The sequence below is a fragment of the Volvox carteri genome (genome assembly GCF_000143455.1).
Source record: "Volvox carteri f. nagariensis unplaced genomic scaffold VOLCAscaffold_1, whole genome shotgun sequence".
NCBI lineage: Eukaryota > Viridiplantae > Chlorophyta > Chlorophyceae > Chlamydomonadales > Volvocaceae > Volvox > Volvox carteri.
This window is the reverse complement of record NW_003307545.1, coordinates 4,683,480-4,700,947: the sequence shown is the minus strand read 5'-3', so window position 1 is coordinate 4,700,947 and position 17,468 is coordinate 4,683,480. Positions and strand designations below refer to the sequence as shown.

General features: G+C 56.8%; 4 protein-coding genes across 4 annotated transcripts in view; 3 read left to right on the top strand and 1 right to left on the bottom strand.

The window, feature by feature from the left end:
* mot4 (uncharacterized protein) overlaps positions 1 to 2,553 on the bottom strand; it is a gene marked incomplete at both ends in the record, with an annotated part of 10,051 nt that extends 7,498 nt beyond the window's left edge. The window contains 5 exons of the mRNA XM_002945861.1: positions 548 to 675; positions 1,143 to 1,261; positions 2,015 to 2,016; positions 2,240 to 2,263; positions 2,512 to 2,553. Coding sequence (XP_002945907.1) covers positions 548 to 675; positions 1,143 to 1,261; positions 2,015 to 2,016; positions 2,240 to 2,263; positions 2,512 to 2,553 — 315 coding nt within the window. The remainder of the gene's footprint in view (positions 1 to 547; positions 676 to 1,142; positions 1,262 to 2,014; positions 2,017 to 2,239; positions 2,264 to 2,511) is intronic.
* A 241-nt stretch (positions 2,554 to 2,794) lies between these two features.
* On the top strand, positions 2,795 to 3,968 carry nuoB18 (NADH:ubiquinone oxidoreductase B18 subunit). The gene is made up of 3 exons (XM_002946219.1): positions 2,795 to 2,949; positions 3,102 to 3,263; positions 3,468 to 3,968. The coding sequence occupies exons 1-3, from the start codon at positions 2,908 to 2,910 to the stop codon at positions 3,522 to 3,524; spliced, it is 261 nt and encodes an 86-aa protein (XP_002946265.1). The 5' UTR covers positions 2,795 to 2,907; the 3' UTR covers positions 3,525 to 3,968.
* A 130-nt stretch (positions 3,969 to 4,098) lies between these two features.
* Positions 4,099 to 8,343, top strand: VOLCADRAFT_115831 (uncharacterized protein; the record flags this gene model as incomplete). The annotated part of the gene is made up of 8 exons (XM_002946218.1): positions 4,099 to 4,407; positions 4,468 to 4,638; positions 5,046 to 5,168; positions 5,884 to 6,065; positions 6,704 to 6,820; positions 7,190 to 7,328; positions 7,614 to 7,838; positions 8,071 to 8,343. 8 exons carry the CDS (start codon positions 4,099 to 4,101, stop codon positions 8,341 to 8,343), a joined length of 1,539 nt encoding a protein of 512 aa, XP_002946264.1.
* A 1,843-nt stretch (positions 8,344 to 10,186) lies between these two features.
* Positions 10,187 to 17,468, top strand: part of VOLCADRAFT_86358 (uncharacterized protein) — a gene marked incomplete at both ends in the record, with an annotated part of 14,693 nt that continues 7,411 nt past the window's right edge. Inside the window, 10 exons of the mRNA XM_002946217.1 lie at positions 10,187 to 10,295; positions 10,401 to 10,432; positions 13,544 to 13,828; positions 14,078 to 14,331; positions 14,747 to 14,873; positions 15,567 to 15,716; positions 15,941 to 16,063; positions 16,471 to 16,601; positions 16,861 to 16,992; positions 17,249 to 17,374. Coding sequence (XP_002946263.1) covers positions 10,187 to 10,295; positions 10,401 to 10,432; positions 13,544 to 13,828; positions 14,078 to 14,331; positions 14,747 to 14,873; positions 15,567 to 15,716; positions 15,941 to 16,063; positions 16,471 to 16,601; positions 16,861 to 16,992; positions 17,249 to 17,374 — 1,469 coding nt within the window. The remainder of the gene's footprint in view (positions 10,296 to 10,400; positions 10,433 to 13,543; positions 13,829 to 14,077; positions 14,332 to 14,746; positions 14,874 to 15,566; positions 15,717 to 15,940; positions 16,064 to 16,470; positions 16,602 to 16,860; positions 16,993 to 17,248; positions 17,375 to 17,468) is intronic.

The following is a 17,468-nucleotide window of genomic DNA, read 5'->3' as shown; positions in this document are numbered from 1 at the left end:
GGGTGGAGGGTGGAGGGAGGAGGGAGAAGTAAAGGGCGGTGGGGTTGTGGAAAAGGAGGGGCAATGTCAATCACGATGGCTGGCCACCTCGGGTGGTGGCGAAGCATGGCGCCTGCCCCACATCCCCAACAGCTGCGAGGGAAACCAGCTGCTACCTACCGCTGCTTTAGGTGGTTTGCGTAGCGCTATGTACTTAGCGCATTTATATATGTTATACATATATATGTGTGTGTGTCGCTGTGTGTCCTGCACCATGCGCTTGTGTTGGGCTCCACTTCTTGTAGCAGCCGCATGTGACCCCGCCAACAGCGGGTGGCTGTCTTACGAAAGGAGACATCTGTTGTTTTGCGCCGAGGAGAACCCCCGGGAGAGATCTTTCACTCGCAAAGTGCGGAGAAGTATGTGTATGTGCGTGAAGAGGTGTGCGATCGCCCTGTGGCCTTCTCTGGAAGCCGAAACCAAGTCAGTGCCCGTCCAAGCCCCTGCCAACCAGCTGCCCCACCACACACATAGCCCTAAGACACCACCCAATACTCCATCCACCCACCTCATCGACATCCCGCCGCTTAACCTGTCCCGCAGGCGTCTTTTCAGCCGCAGGCTTGGCCTTGGCGGCCTCCTGGGGCGGCCGCTCCGGCTGCGTGCCGCATCGGAGCACCTCCTCCAACTCACGATCTGCACATTTGGCCACCATCATCCACACACAAAGTCCCCATCAAAATTTCAAATTCCAGATCGTGGTCGTGATTTGATTTGGGTCAGGAATTCTGCATGTATGGCGCAGCAAGCCAAGCTGCTGAAGGCGGCAGTAACGGCTCCGGTCACAATCGCGGCAGCCAGAGGCCCAGGTCTAAGGAAGGGAAGAAGAGGCGAAGGGCGGGAACGCTGGCCGAACTAAGACCGACACCAACAGGCGCCCGCTGCCGCCGTCAATCACAAAGCCACGAAAGCCGAAACCCGTCCTCTTCCAACCCATCCCACCCGAGCTTAACCGACCCCGGATCGCCGGCCCAGCGCTCAGTCAGCACTGCTCCCTGGCAACGAAAGCACGAAACCCTTCCACCCCCCTCTGTATGGGCTAACGTGGCTAATGACCGACGTTTCCGAAGCGGTTGTGACATGTTCCCCCACCCTGCACTGACCGCTCAGGGACAGCTGCCACAACAGCGGGTTGCTGACTGGCACCCGCAGCACTTTCACCATCACGAACACTGTGTGCATGCACAGCTCCTTGCACGTGCCGTTGGCTCCCACTGGGGAGCTGCGTCGGGCGGGAGAGAAGGGGGAGACGGGAACAGGAGATGGGGAGAGGGAACGGAAGGGAAAGGAGGGGGGAAAGGTGCAAGCCGTACCGAGGACGGGAGGGATGAGAGGAGAGAGCTACGCGCGGGGGAACAGAGTTTCAGGCATTGATTTTGTTCGGGAAGGCAAGGAGTGGAAAGATCCGGAGATCTAGATGAAATCCCCAAGTGCAAGGTGGCCGTGGCGGGGGCTGGAATAATGCCATGCTGCCCCTTCTTTCCTTCCCTCCCATCCATCTTATTCCCCAGCAGCGCGAAAAAATGACTTGCGCGCGGCAGCACGAGTAAGCAACGAAAGACACGATGTCTTGTCTACCTCTCGCCTCCGGGATGTGCACCAGTGCTTTACCCATACAGTTAGGGTCAGTTAAGCTGTTGGTACATTTCTGTTTCTCTCTTGCCACGTGGACACGGCGCCTATGGGCCACGCGGCCATTGGAACGCCACGGAATATCCCCAAACAAGTCACGATGATGTTCCCGTCCGAGTGCAGTGTTGGGCTGTCTACTTCGCGACAATAAATATGGGCCATTTCCACCCAAGCAACATACATGTCACCGCCACTACTATCCCCAGCAGATGGGCTAATCGGGTGAGGACTAGGGACCGCCCTCTGCCTTGCTAGGGTTATGCGAAGCCGTTGCAGAGCCCATGGCATTTGGAAAACGCGCGCTCGTTGCAACTCTTCGGGGTGTGAATGCGGCATCACTGACAGCTGCAGGGCTGTGCATGATGGAGCCGGATGGGAGCGCGGAGGTCCAACGTGTCGATGAACACGGTCCCCAGGGCCCGAGGCTTAGCACCTGCTGGCCGGCTTACCAGGAGCAGCTTATCCGAGACCCAATTTGCACCTTGCGCTTCACTTCGCTCCCTTCCTCTCTTACAATAAAGGACGTTGGTCCTGGCCGCTGTACCAAAAAAAATTGTACTGTACGGACCTGATGCAGAAGGTCTACCACCTCCTATGGTGTGAGGGACAGGGAAAGGGGGGATGTGATGGGAATGGAGAGCCATGGGCAGGGGCCAAGGGCTATCCTCCCCAGCGGGAAACGCGGCGCGTGCATGTGACGAGAAGCCAGAGGGTTAGGTATCGACAGGCTATAACCACGTTATAGCATGCTTCACTTGCAAGGGCTGAGGATAAGAGGGCACCCAGAGCTTCATGACTGGGCATTTGGGAGCACCAGAAGAAGTGTTTTCCCAGCCGCACCTGAGACGGCTTTGGCCGCCAAGGAGAGACGCGTTCGGCCATCGCAATGCCAGAACTCAATGCTGCGAAACTATCTACGAGGCGAACATGAACATGGCGAAGGTAAGTGCTTTGGGGCCCCAAAAGTTAAGAGTTTCATTGCGACCACCTTGCATCATTCAGTAAGCACTTGACAATATGTGACACATTTTTCACTCCAACACTGCAATAATCGTAGCTGTAAGGATGTACGGCAACGGGCCTGCTTAACATGAAACGGCTTTGCGTTTGCCATTGGGGAAGGCTGTCTCATTGCGCAGTTTATTTTCACCTTACAGACAATTTTGTAACCTTAGGCATCACAGGAGCTTTAGGTTGCCGCCCTCGTGGGCCTCGGCACGTTAGGAAAGACTTAAGATGGCCGATAGGTTTCCTCCACCTGGTATGAAGGCAACACAGGTGATGCATGGCGGTCAGATTAACTTTCTTGCGTCTGCTTTTTGCAGCGCCAAGTCGCTTGCCCGTCAGTGCCCTTAGTTGGTTTGGACCTTCTTTCGGGAATATGCTTTGCTTTCCAGCTTGCATCTTGATTGGTCGTCTTCGTCTTGTAGGAGCAACTGGACGCTGCTGATGTCCCGTACCATTACCGGGACTATTGCGCTCACTTGTTCATTGATTACAAGGAGTGCCGCCTCACAAGCGGGTTTTCATGGAGGACCAGTTGCCACCATGAGCTGCATGCGTACAACAAGTGCGAGTACAAGGAGTTCAAGGTTTGTGTTTTTGGCCCCGTGCCTCGCCCGAAAGTGCAATGCGGATATGGATGGCGTTTCCCTAATGTTGCCCCCCATGCATCTTGTGGCGTAAATATAAAGGCCCATGCTGTCCCTGCAGGAAACACCGTACGTTTGCCGCCGCTGCGTGTATTTGCACCAATTAATCACGTGTTTTCCTGGTCCTTTCCCATCCGCCTGCAGCGCCGGGTTGCTATTGCCATCGAGGAGAAGCGCAGGCGCGGCCTCATTACCGCTTGATTAAGACGGCTTGACTAGGACTGCGACGATTAACACAGCGGGAAGCGGACGGGGACACATCCCTGTGCACTCCCATGCTGGCGCATGACTTAAATGTAGGTTGATGCTTTCAAGGCGCAACCTCCATGGCTTATGATAATGTCCAAGAGCTCGTGGCAGGGCCTGGGTGGACTTCTGGGTGTGTGGGCGGCTCTGTAGGGTGTGTGCCTGCCGGTGTGTTCGTTTGATGCAATTTACAAGTGGGAAGCGAAACCCAATGAGGTCTTACGTACCGTAAACCAGGCCTCGGGGTATTTTATGTGTGGTATTGCAGTTTAACATGGGTGTCGAGGGTTCTGGAGCTTGTCGTCAGTACACTTCACTGGCAGCGCCGATTATACGAAGCACCATATTCTTGCTATATATCGTGCTCCGATGACTTTTGTAAACAAATTATGCAATTGCATTCAATAACGTTAGACACAAAATGTTCTTGGCACCAACCAAGGGGGTGTCAATGGTAAAGCGTTCGTAACAAACACTAGACCAGGATCATGGACGGCTACTAAGTGCTTTTTCGTTCATGCTTATAAACATGGCGGATGCGGGCGTATCTTCAGCGCTGTCGTCGCCCGTTTTTCAGCATTTTTTGGTAGCAATCAGTGTCGCGGTTATCCTCGCGCCCTTCAGCTATTACATGGGCATGGGAGCCCGCATCTTAAAGTTACCACAGATCACAGGCTACCTTGTATCAGGAATTGTATGTGGCCCCTACTTGCTTGGAATCCTGTCGACGGAGTCAGTCGTTGACCTCAACATCATAGAAGGCGCCTGCCTTAGTATAATCGGCCTGGCAGCAGGAGCTGAACTTCATCTTAGTGAGCTCTCTAGGAGCAAGAAGCAGGTAACTTGGGTCAGGTGCCCAGGCCCCTCGCAGAAGTATAAATTGAAAACACTTGTGCAGGTACTTGGGATTACATTCGGTATCTCTATAGCGACTTGGGTTCTCTGCTATGGTGCGCTGGAGTACACAAGCGGGCTACTGCCGAAGTTAGGTGAACTGGATGAGTCGCACATAGTGGCGGTCGCCTCGCTGGGCGCGACGCTCATGATGGCGCGTTCACCGGCGTCTGCGGTGAGTCAGTCGCCCGTTGACGTTGCGTTCATGTATGCACCGCTGCAGGGCCTTCACTCCGCGTCTTGTTAAGTCCCTTGTGCTGGCCCAATTGGGCCCTCCCCGTAACCCCCGTACACTTGCTTCAACCAGCTGCTGCACGTGAAAAAGTGGGGGCATGCGCTAGGAAAGGACGACCCCGGCCAGCCGTGCTCGCCAGCAATCTGGCTAGCTGTCATGCACCTGGGCTAGCCATGAATGCTGTTCACGATTCTGACCATGATTACCCTTCTAGGTTCTATTCCTTACCCCAAGAAGTCCGGCACGAAGCTCCTTGCTCGTTTGCTTTGCTCACGTGTGGGGCGAAGGGACGCGTCAATGGCCGAGAGTATGATTTATTTCTCTCCCCTGCCACGTCATCCGTGCAGATCGCCGTGCTCAAGGAAATGGATGGAAAGGGGCCGTTCAGCTCGTTGGTCATGGCGGTGGTGGTCGTTAAGGACGTGGTGGTCATCATTGCGTACGCTATCAACGTGGAGCTCATCCGCGGGGTAAGCCTGTAGCTGGCTCGTGTGCTCTGTTCACTCCGCCGTCACAGATAAGGATAATTTCAGCAGATGCCGCAGACAGTCAGCGCCCAATGTGCAGCTGCCAGATGTGAGATGCCAGATTCCCTAAGGGCATGCTCGCAGTGCTGCTTATTCCTGCCGGGGCCTTCCTGCTCGCTGGGTTGAGGCGGCCCTCAAGGCATGGGCCCGAAGGCGGAAAGGCACTGGACAGGACGCGGCGAGGAAAGCCGCAGCCGCTGCAGCAGCGTGATGGTTGCCGCAGCGGACACATGGCACCAGCTGACGCGATGGGGCTTTGCCGGTGTTGCAGACCACAGGCAGCTGGACTAGCACCTCTACCCGTTGTGCGTGCTGCACCTTGGGTGCCATACGTACCACTAATTCGCCAGTTACATTCCCACAGTGTGGTGAAGACTAGGGCGATGCGGCATCAGCACCTCTTAAGTCAAGCTTCTTCCTTGGACCCACTTTACTTGCCTGACAGCCCCGCCCATACACAGTGCACCCGTCCTGTGTGCGACTTAGACCCCTTAGCCTTGCCTTCCCAGACCATGATCAAAACCAGGCCCCTTATCTGCCTCCTTTTCCGGTGCTTCCTTTCTCGGGTCTAGCACCCTTCCTCCTACTTTCCTTTTCCGGTGTCCCCACCATGTTCCAACCGCTCTGGGACCGCACACACTTGCCTTCCCTTTTGCAGTCCATCGTGCCCTCAGCGTCCGCCGGGTCCACGCCGCTGCTGGGCATGATGCTCCCGGTGTTGAGCGTCATGTTGAGCATAGCAGTGGGGCTTTGCGGAGGTCTGCTGCTCAGCATGCTGCTGCGGCCGCACTCGCTGTTGGGGGCCGTGCTGCCTAGCATGTCGCCGGCCACCACCTTCAAGTGAGGGAGGGAAGGAGGGTGCGGCTCCCTAATCTACTGGCTAAAGGTTCGATATTAGGAAAGCACCAAATTTAGTATGCTCAGATCTAGCTTACGGACAAGAAGTGTTGGGTTGTTTAGTTGTGGTTATCTTGTGAGGATGATGTGTTGATATGGAAGTGAGAGGCGTGAGGGCGGTGCAAATGACGGCTTCGGGGCTGGGCAAGGCGGCCCTGAAGAGAGGCGGTTGCGTTGGGCTCTTGGGACAGCGGCGGAGTGGGGTGATCTGTCGCGAACTGCCCCCCTGCAATATCCGTGGAGGATGCGCATGCGGACAGCATGGGGGGGGGGCGCACAAGATGTGTCGTTGGTGGGAAGCAGGATGACGGCTTACCTTGCAGCGGTCTAGGCCTGGTTAGCCACTTCCGACGTTACGTTTTGCAACGCCCCATCGAATACCTCACTCGTCTATTGTCTGGAAGCCGAGGGCCCCATGAACCGATCGTGGCACCGTGCAACACTGCCGCCGATAGCATAGCCGGTTTAGGTTGACCGGCCTGGCCAGCGCTCGAACATGGCCTCTCGTGGTCTCGTCTGCTTGCTCCTTTGGCTAAACACCCTTTCCTCCACATCACCCTGCCACGCTACGCCCCACCCAGGGTTAAGCAACTGGTCATCTTGCTGGTGTCCACCGTCATATTCAACATGGCACATTACTTTGAAGCAGAGCCGCTGCTGGCTTGCGTCACTATGGGCCTGTTCATGGTCAACAGAAGGTGAGAGAGAGAGAGAGTGTGTGTGTGTGTGTGCTCATAAAGAGGCTTAGCGATGCAGCGGCTTTGTTCGCAGCGTCGCTGCACGGCGAGCTGCATACGTTCCTTGGCTACCTCGCCATGTCCCACCCCTGCACTGTGTGTCGTGTCAGCGAGAAAGCGTTGTGGCCCCACCCGAACCCTAGCCGTGTGTGCGCCCTGTGCCCTGAACGTTCTACACGATTATGGACGCTCAAACCTGCCGCGCGAGCCCTTGTCCTTCCGTAGCCTTACCTTTTCAACGCCCTTTACCAGCTGCCCGCCCTTCACGAGCGAGGGTGAAGTCCAGAGGGGCCTAGACCGTGTACTCACCTGCATTGCTTTTAAATCCAGGCCGCACTTGCCTGCCCGTTGGGTCATTAGGCACGACCGTGCTGACAAGGAGAAGGAGGAGCTTCACATGATGGTCAGCCAGATCATGAGTCTCACCAACGTGGCCTTTTTCGGGCTGGCGGGTGCATCACTAAAAGTGGTGGGTCCGGTTTCGGGGGCCTCAGCTGGGCTTCAGGAGAATTTGGGAAGACCTGGGTGAGGTGGTGAGGGAGGGAGTTAGGAAATGGAGTTCAGTTACGGCCTTGCGGACTCCATGACGCTTACTGAGGCACGTTACTGCCCGCAAGGGGGAGAGCGTGGAGGTGGAGGGCAGGCTGTCGGGGACGCTTATCTTTGCGTACACCTTGTTATCCCTCCGACCTGCTGGCCTGGTCGGAGGCGCTTACCTTTCTTTGCGTATCCCTCTCCTTTTGGCCCTGCACAGGGGGCTCTGAAGGACATGTTTGGCGCTGCACTGCTGGTGTTCGCTGTGCGGCTGGTCGCCATCTTCGTGGGTTCCTGGCTGGGCTGCTACACCACCTCCACGTCCTCGGAGTACCGGCGGCTGTTCTGGATGTCCATGATCACGCAGGCGGGGGTGGCCATGGGGCTGGCCCGCCTTGCGGGCACGCGCTTCCCAGACTGGGGCCCACACTTCCAAACATATATGGTAGGTAGTGCAACGGAGGCAATGGAGGGCAACGGAGGCCAGCGGAGTGATGGTGGGGAACGGACAGATATATGTGTTTGTAATGGGGACGATATTGGAAATGTGGGTGAGCGCGAAGGCCTTGGGAAGGATGTACATGCAGAAGGGGGAGGAGATGGCGGCTGGCGCGTTGCGTGTCGAACCTTGCGTTATCCCTTTACTTGAGCCTCCACTCTTTAATCCCTCTCTCCAGATGGCCATCATTTTGCTCAACCTGCTTGTGGGTCCACCGCTGTTTCGCCATGCGCTGGTGCGTGTGGGCGAAGCCAAGGCGCTGCTGCTGCCCATAAAGGGCAGCGGTGGCGGTGCAGTGGCACAACAGCTACAGTTGGGGAGCATCCTAATCAAGGAGAATGGCGGCGGAGGCACCTCGCTGGATGGAGGTCTGACCCACCAGCACGGCCACGGGCACGGGCTCGGGGACGAGGACTCACCTACGAAACCTGATCGTGACCTAGACCAGTAAAGGGTGGGCAGGTCTGAACTTAACACCAAAGCAAGAACCAGATGAAATGTACGGTAGCGTTGGCAAGTGGCTGAGGGTTTTGCTGCCTTCCTACGGCAGTGGCACAACATTGGGGCGTGATGTGATAAGGCCCAGCCACCTGTGAGAAGAGCAGTAGGTGGGAAGGGAAGGGAAGGAAAAGGCGGGCGCGGACGTGGGCGGGGCCCTAACCCAGCGCAGGTCGTTGCTGGCTGCGTGTATAATTTGTGTATGCGCTTGCTGTAGTTCCGGGATGGCCCTTACCGCGTTCCGCTGTTTTTAGTTGTCTGGTCGTTGTGATGGTAGTGGTGGTGGTGGTGGATTTAGTAATGGTGATTTACTTGTGACCTAATATCCCGACAATTGTCTTGAGGGCCAAGCTACGGATGGGTTCGGTGAGCAAGCGGCGAAGCGCAGAACAGTGACTGAGGGGTGTGAAGAGGGAAGTGCACAAAGGACTAGTGTGTATGGGCTCATGGGTACGGATTTGGTCGATCCACGCGGCAGCACACGTGTTCGTTGCCATGAGTCGAGTGTCGACTTCGTGGAAATGAAGTGGGGCAGGGGTTGGACCGGCGTCGGGCGTGCAGGAGGTGGCGCGCGATAGCGCAGCAGGGCAGCAGGCGGCGTTCAGACGCCCTTGGACGCGTCCAACACACCTCCCTCCAGTGTGCACATGCTGGATGGCAGCAGGGGTGTGTGCAAGTAAAGACACTGAACCTTGGATAATAGATAAGTGAACCCGTGGTGAAGGTGGACAAACAGCCAGGCACCAATTGACGAGTGTGGGTAGGTGAAGAGGCGCGAGTTAGACCAGGCGCCTACTTGCCTTGGAGAGAACAGCACCGACCAGGCCGACCCAGCACCGTTGGGAAGGTATTGTGTGCAGTAGACAAGGGCGGTGGTGTAATGTGTTGGGGTGATGGAAGTGTCGGGATTGTGATTTGAACCAATGTACGCATCTCTAACCGAGGTGTTCAGTGGGCAGCCGGGGATGTTCCTTGTTGATGCACTCCCTGTGGTGGGGTGGCCATGACGCGTAGTAAGCTGTGTGCGACTAGACGAAGGCGTGTGTGGTGTCTTATTTGAAGTCGTGCAAACATGGGGGGTTTGCCTGGTGCAACGCATTGCTAAAACAAGCGTAGCCGCAGCTTGTCAATCGTGTTTCTTGCATGCACTGGACGTATTGCAGGCGCATCGACGAGGAGTGTGCGCCCGCCATATGTGCTTCAGCTGCAAATCAGCAGTGCAGTGCTCAGGCCTGGGGCTTGTTGGGCAGTCACAGATGGGGCATCTGGCTGCTCCTATCTCTAATTGAGCATGCAAAGGATGACCGTTCCATTTTGTGTTAGCGTGAAGGTGTGTGGGTTCTTGGCGAGTCTCCCGCAGTGGAAGGGGGTCAAGGATGGCTTAAACGCGGCAGTTGGGGGGAGGACGCCGCCGGATCCACGTTTGTGTGCCCTGAGCTCATAGACACGAGCCGCTTGACGGGATTGTTACAAATACGACTTACCTAGCAATGAGGGCAACTGTGTAGGAGCGGATCCCATTTCCGATTGCGCTTTTCTGGAATCCCGGATGTGTGTGTGAGTCGGGGATATGCCAGGGCACGGAAGGCACGTTTTACCAAGTCCTAAAATAGCTGGCTGTGGGTATGGGCGTCAGGACGGGCCCTGCTCAGCAAACATAGGACGATCCCTTCTAATGAACCGCTACGCCTGCAGCTGCTTCGGCAGCTCTTCGGGTATTGTTTCAGATGCCATCCGCAGCGCTATAAGACCTGTCGTGCTGTGCAAGACTTGCTTCCTTCCGCACGTTCTTTGCAATGAGAAAGCCAGCTGGGCAGCTGCTTCAAGCCCTGGCATCTGTGTTGAGTGCCCGGACTGTTGAGCTGCTGTTGAGTAGGGCTATTGTAATCCTCAGCAGGTCGCGATGTACGTGTTCCGATGTAAAACTTAACAAATAATGAATGTCTTGTTAGCCGTTAACTTAAAGGAGGGTGCAGTGCTACTGCCTCCGTGCCAGTCCCAATGCCTAAGGCGGTGTGGACCGTGTGATGGTGGCGCCGCCGGTGAGGTGAGGTGTCTGTTGGCTACAGGCTGGCTGGCGGGTGAGGGCGCGTGAGGGTGCGGGAGTCAGGTGAGATCACGGCCCCAAAGAGAAAAAGCGACGTCCGGCGGTGGTGGGATGTGCTGCAAGACATACAGCACTGTCGCTGACCAGGTGGCCTTACGATCGTCCATCCAGAGTTGCGCAAACACGGCAAACACAGGCTTAGGTGGCCGCTGCTAGAGGCTGAGAGATCGCGGGAGCTGGAGTCTTACGATTTCACTGATACTTGCATATGTTTCCAGCCAGGTGGCATTTGCCAATGACATTACTGTCACTTCTACATGCCCGTGTCGAATGCCCATTGCTTATTGGCAAACGCACGTTCCGCTACTACTACTCCACTGTAGCGGGATAGATTCATCCCATGTAAACGTGCGCGCATATGTGCCTGCGCGATGCCAGGCGTTTGTACTTTTGCATGACGCCGCCGATGCTCTCACGCCCTGACCGGTGCTGGTAGGCCATTAGTGGTGCACCGACCGTGGTGCACCGATCGCCTTACCGTGACCGGTATTTGCCTGTTTTTAAAGGTGGAGGATGGGGGGAAGACCCGGCTTGCCGGCGAAGGCAGGCTGTAGCAGGGAGTAACCCCGGCAGATCATCTCTTTCTGTAATCTTGCCGTCTGAACTTTCGGCGCCTGATTAGAAATCAAAGACAAAAAACAGCTGGGCGACATTAAGCCGACGCCAGCATTCTCGAAGCCGGCAGACGGCAGCCTCGCGGCAACCTGGTGATGCAATTTCAAGTATCTTATGTACGCAGTTGCGCTGGTATAGCAGCGAGAATCTCGTCGTTCCTTTTAGGTATCGGCATCGGCATCGGTAACTATCGCAATCGACGAGGGACGCTGCGCGGACATCTCCCTCCCAAGATGATTGTCACAGAGAAAATTATTTAAGATCTGTTGGCCAAAGGGGAAAGCGTACACGTGCGTATTGAAAGAACGAAGCCCAAGATGCTTATGGTTGATCTGCACTGTCTGCACCGCATGCATTCCACGCGTTTAGTCAGAAGTTGGCCAAGAACCGTGCATCCGTGTGGGCGCGCGGGAGCTTCAGCTGTTATTGCAACACCACGCAATGCTTTGGTGGGCATCCAAGGTCCAAAAGACAAGGTACTTAATTTCATCGGTCCGTACCGTACAGCTTCGCTTCTCTCCGCGCTTCTCTCTCGCCTGCGCAGTTATTCCTTTCTCACGTCTTCACCTTACGACCACAGCACTTTTTCTACGTAACAAAGTTTTCCCATATGATTTCGTCAACTCTGTAGTCATGTTGAGCGCCTTTTGCAGTACAAGGCTTTCGTAGGTTTACTATTCGCATCCATAATCGTGTTCTTCCGGACTACTTACTACTTGTTCTTACGCAGCAAGGATGCACAGCAATGCAGGAGGGGCCTCCTCAGCCCGCATCCCGTGGCGTAACGCGGCGCAGCGGTTGGTTGAGGCCTCGAGGAAGGTGGGATCTTCACAGGGTCTTTCTTCGCACAGCGAGAAAGCGCGTCGTGCTGTGGAGGAGTCCTATGAACCTTTGACCCACGGGTCGCTAAACTGAAAGCGGGAAGCGGCGAACTGATTTTAAAACTTTTTCACCGTGATAATGTTTCTGTGGCCAAGTGGTTACTGCGAGGGGTTTTCTTTGGAAAACCACCATACAAAAAGTTTTCCAGCCAACAGCCCACTAGAACCATGCATTCGACGAATCCAACTTCACAACGCTCATTCACGGCTTTGAACAGCCAAGACGATGCTTATATATTGATCTGTTTATTTATACGGATATATGTACAGATGAAAGATTTGGCCGGAAGTATGTGCAGATAGATAAAACCCTAAAACCCCAAACCATTAGACAGACCAACAGATTAGACAGATTAGACAGATTAGACAGACCAACAGATAGAACCCAAACCTTAAGCAGCGCACACCGAAGCTTCTGACTTCACGCTAGCGCCAACTCCGCACTGCCCGTGGTGGTCTGCCCAGAGGTAGGCAGCCGACTCGTTCCAGTGCCGCAGTGCTGCTTTGTACGGAAAGCTTTTCAGCTGGTCACTACTACCGGGGGGGTCTGTGGCCCCCAATTTCTTGGCGACCACCACCTGGTTACTGGCAGGTGACTCAAAACATTTCCTAATGACCACCTTTTGGAAGGGAAATATTATTTCAGTAACCACTTGGCCACTAATAAGGCTGTAAGGCCCCAGCTGCTGGGATTTCGGGACCGTGTACGGCAGATGGCTGCGCGGGGTTTGCAACGGCTTCCCAACGCCAATTTGCCGGTTTCACGTTCTTCCAGATGGTGCTCAGGAACAACTCCTCCTACAGCTGCTGCTGCTGCTGCTCCCGGAGTCTATCTCGGAGTCGAACCACATAGCACAGCACAATTCCGTACAGCACATCGCAGCATAGCCCAGCACGCTAACGAGTCCATTCCTTGACACGTGCGCCACGGCGACTGCGGATCGTGCCCAGGACCCCTTCCTTCCTTCTGTCTGTCTGTCTGTGTCTGTCTGTCTGTCTGTCTGTCTGTCTGTCTGTCTGTCTGTCTGTCTGTCTGTGTCTGTCTGTCTGTGTCTGTCTGTCTGTCTGTCTGTGTCTGTCTATCAGTCAGTCAGTCTGTCCGTCCTCCGGTTGTGACGGCCCAAAATGTCGCCATCCCACTCTATCCCGCTCTTCCCCCTCCCTCCAAGAGAAAAAACCGCGTTTCACCTGGCCAAATCATCAAGGCATGCACTTTGCCACTACACACGTCCCCCATGACGCCAGAGATAAGACTTCGCGCATCCATAATCTCTGCAAGCCGAGAAAGCCGCCATGGTGCCGCCAGCTACCGGCCTTGCCGACCTGATCCGCACGGCAGGGAGGCGCAGGGGAGGGGGGGTCTCACCACCTGATATCCCACTTTCTCTATCTCTCTCCCGCTGACCCTGAAGATCCAGTTTACGAATCCAGAAAAATTACATTTAAAAACCCCATATTCGTACGAGGTAAAAAACCCATAAACCTGCACCGGGCGGTTACTCTCTTCCCCTCCCCTCCCCCATCTGCATCGCCCCCACTTCCCCTTCCAGGGCCCCCACGATGCGCACATAAGAGAGAACACTTGCGGCTGCGGAGCCCTGAAAACTCCCTCACCCTCCGTCGGCCCGTTTATCCGCCTACGAGGATACGACGCTGACGACGGCACCTGGCGCGCAACCGTTTTGTACGGCACCACGGGCGGATCCGCCGACGGCGCGGTATCAGATGCCGATGACGCCGAGGCGGCAGGAATTATTGACCTCGGTGGCTTGGAAGGTGACGGCGGCGGCGACGACGGCGGCAAAAGCGGCGGCGTAGCGGTCCCCTCGTCGACGGTGGCCGCGGCAGCGCTCCTCGGGGGCCGCCGTCAGCCGCCGCTGCTCCGTTACCGGATTATTCCTCACATCGCATCAGGTGTCTCCGGAACCAGCAGCGGCGGCGGCGGCGGCGGCGGCGGTGACAGCGGTGGTGGTGGCGGCGGCGGCTGCGGTGACACCAGCCGCCTGGGGAACGGCGGCCCTGCTGGCGGCGCCGCCACCTCCACGACGCTGCAACCGCTGCCGCTGGCGGCCTTCGGACGTCAGGTCTTCTGGCGGTTCAGTTTGACGGTGGGGGTGCTGGACACGGCGGCGCAATGGCTCGAGTACTGGGTGGAGGATGAGGTGGCGGCGGAGGCGGAACGCGGCCCGATGTACGGCGGCGTCGATGGCGGCGGCGACGCCTGGCCATGCACGCCGCGTCGGGTTTACATTCCCAGTCGCGGCGAGGGCTGGCGCTGGGCGTTCTATTCTTGTGCGGGGTTCTCTTTGGACGTTTCTGCCAGGGAGCAGGTCGACAGGTGGGTTGGGGGGTGGCTGCCAAGGTGCCCGGCTCCGGTAGAGGCGAGCGAAGTAGGGGGACACGGGCGATATCCGGGAATGTCAGTTGAATGTGGGTCATTTACTCCCCTTCACATTCACTTTTTTTTGGGGGGGGAGGGATGGAGGAAGGGGCTGTGCTGTATCCCATAATACCCCTAAGGTGGCACCATTACGTTGTGCCGATTTGGGTTTGTACAAAACCGTCCGTACAAAACCGCGGATCCGCTTTGTCAGCTTGTTGTACGATAAGAGTATATTGTACACAGCAAAAAACCAAACACCCGTCTGCGCCACGTCAGCCACATCGCGTGCCGACCCGGGCCCTTTCCGCGTTACCGGGCAACGCCACCAACGTACACTGTCGTACACCATACCATGTACGGTGTACGACAGGTTCTGCGGGTCTTTCCCGTTGTGGTCGGACCTGCTGAGCCGCCACCGGCAGCGGCCCTTCAGCGCCTTGGTGGGGGGCGGTGACCAGTTGTACAACGATGACGTGTGGCAGGTGCCGGCGCTGGAGGTAGGGGCGAGGGGTTTGGGGGGGGGGTTGGGGGGGAGGGTTTTGGGGGGGAGGGTTTTGGGGGGGATGGGGGGGAGATCGGAGTGCTGGGCCCAGGTTGCTGAAGATTTTGGTGTGCATGTGTGCTTTGTGTTGGTGTCGGTTTGCGTTTTGTTTTGGGGGGTTGTACGACATTATCCAGCCGCCTTGAGTTGCCGTCACTGCCGTCACACATTACGGAATCGCACTCACACACTCGCTTCTCTCGCACTCACACACTCGCTTCTCTCGCACTCACACACTCGCTTCTCTCGCACTCACACACTCGCTTCTCTCGCACTCACACACTCGCGGGGGGGATGTCGGGAGGTTGTGTTGTGTATTGACACGTGCCGGAGGTTTGACTCTCATCCCACGTTTGACACCACGATGCCACATGACACGTCGTCTGGGGGCCCCCGCATACACGCGCATCGCCCGCGCCATCAAACAACATGCCGCCTGTTTCATAGTCGTCAACCCCCCCACGTTTTGGGTTTACATTATGCTCTCCTTCTACTTCTACCCGGGGGTGGCTTCAGTTGATTGTTTTACATTTGATCCAAGTACACTTGAAACAAACACACGCATCACATACCTACGCATACATACGCATACGTACACACAATACATACATACATACATTCACACATCACATCCATATGTCCTAAACAGGCCTGGCTAGATCTGCCGCATCCCGAGCAACGGCTGGCGGTGCCTTTCACAACCCAGATGGCGACCCAGGCGCTGTCGTACTATGTACGGCATTACTGCACGCACTACATGTCCGAGCCGGTACGGGAGGCCTACGCCACCATTCCCCAGGTACGGGCTCGGGTACGTCTCATCTCCCCCAGCTACAGTCGGGCTTCCCCGAAAGCACCTGATATGTATGTTTGCAGGAGTGTTTCCCCACCCCCACCCCCACCCCCATCCCCACCCCCACCCCCGTGACCACAGGATTTTCTCGCCTCCCGCCCTCCACCTCGCTTTTTCGCATAACCTTCCCCCCTCTCCCCTCTCTCGCCCCCTCTCTCACCCCGCTCCAGGTCAGCACCTGGGACGATCACGACATCTTCGACGGCTGGGGCTCCTACCCGCTGCAGCTGCACAGCTGCCCAGTGTTCTCGGGGCTGCTGCAGTGCGCCCGGGCGGCCTACCTGCTCTTCCAGGTGGGGCGGCGGTGGCGGGGGTAGGGGTTCGGGGGTGGTGGGTGCGTGGGTGGGTGGGTGGGCGCATGAATGTGCCCAATTGGACCGTTGTTGTCTGTTTGTGTGATTGTGCGTGCTTGTGTGTGTGTGTGCGTGGGGGTTCGTGTGAGGGGAGTGTGGGGTTGCAGGCTAGGGACTGGCGGATGGGTAGCCGGGTAGGGGGGAAAGATCTGGAGCCGCCATCTCCCACGTACCACCCGCCCTATCCCCGCACGCAAAGAGCGCGCCACAGCGTAGCCCCCGCCCCGAAACCACCTCGTTTTAAACCCTAAGCCGTAACCCGTGGGCCTGATAAACTGATTCTGCCGTATCAGTTTATGAGCTTGCTTGCTCGTGGTTCTTCCCCTGCCCCCCTGCCCCCCCCGCAGCACCACACCACTGCCGAGCGAGCCGCCTCCGACGGCCTGATCCTCACCCCGGGGGGCGGTGTGCACAACGTGGTGGCGCTGGGACCGCGACAGGCGCTCGTACTGCCGGATCAGAGGGGGGAGCGCACTCGGTGGGGGCAGGGGGGGAGGGTGGAGAGGGTGTGGGGGTTGGGTGGGTTTGGGGGGAAGAGATGAACCACGAGCGAATGAAGCTGCCGCCAAGCAAAGAGTGCTGCGGCAGATGGGTTTGGGGAAAGGGAGAACGAGGAGGAGAGTGGGGTATGCATGTATGTATGTATGTATGTATGTATGTATGAATGAACGGACAGAATACAAATATCCTGTGTTCGTGGTTGCGTGTGTATGGGGTCCTGGCGTTACTGAGTGCAGGTTTCAGGTGCTTCCCCTGGAGTCGTACGCTGACGTGTTCGCGGCGCTCGTACGGCTGCCCCGCTCTGTACGGCATGTAATCTTGGTGGCCACCGTCCCTCTGGTGTATCCGCACATCGTGGGTTCGCACAGGTGCGTGCGTGTATATTTACGTACGTGTGTATGTGTTTGTACGTATGCACGTATGCATACGCATGTACGTCCCGCCCCGTGGCCCCTTTGTTTCCGCTCGCCCTCCCTCAGCTGACGATTTTTTTACTTACGGAACCACGGGTCAGTGACGACACCATCACTTCGGACTCCCTAGACAGTTTCCTATAACCTTGGGCGCCTTCCGGCCTTCCGGCAGTTGGTAACTCCTCCTTTCTTTCTCCGCGTTCCCTCCCAGGCTGATGATTTGCTTCCGAGGCCTGTACCGCAGCTCCTTCTTCCGGCCCCTCATGGCCAAGACGGGGGTCAGCTCAGCCATCATGAACAGATTCGGTGGGTGCCCCGGCCCGGCCCGGCCACCCAGGTGGTGGAGAGGGATACAGTCGTACATACGTGTATTGGCGCCGAACACAGCGAAAATGTGCAGGCGCCGTATTGTAAAAATATCTACCTACCCA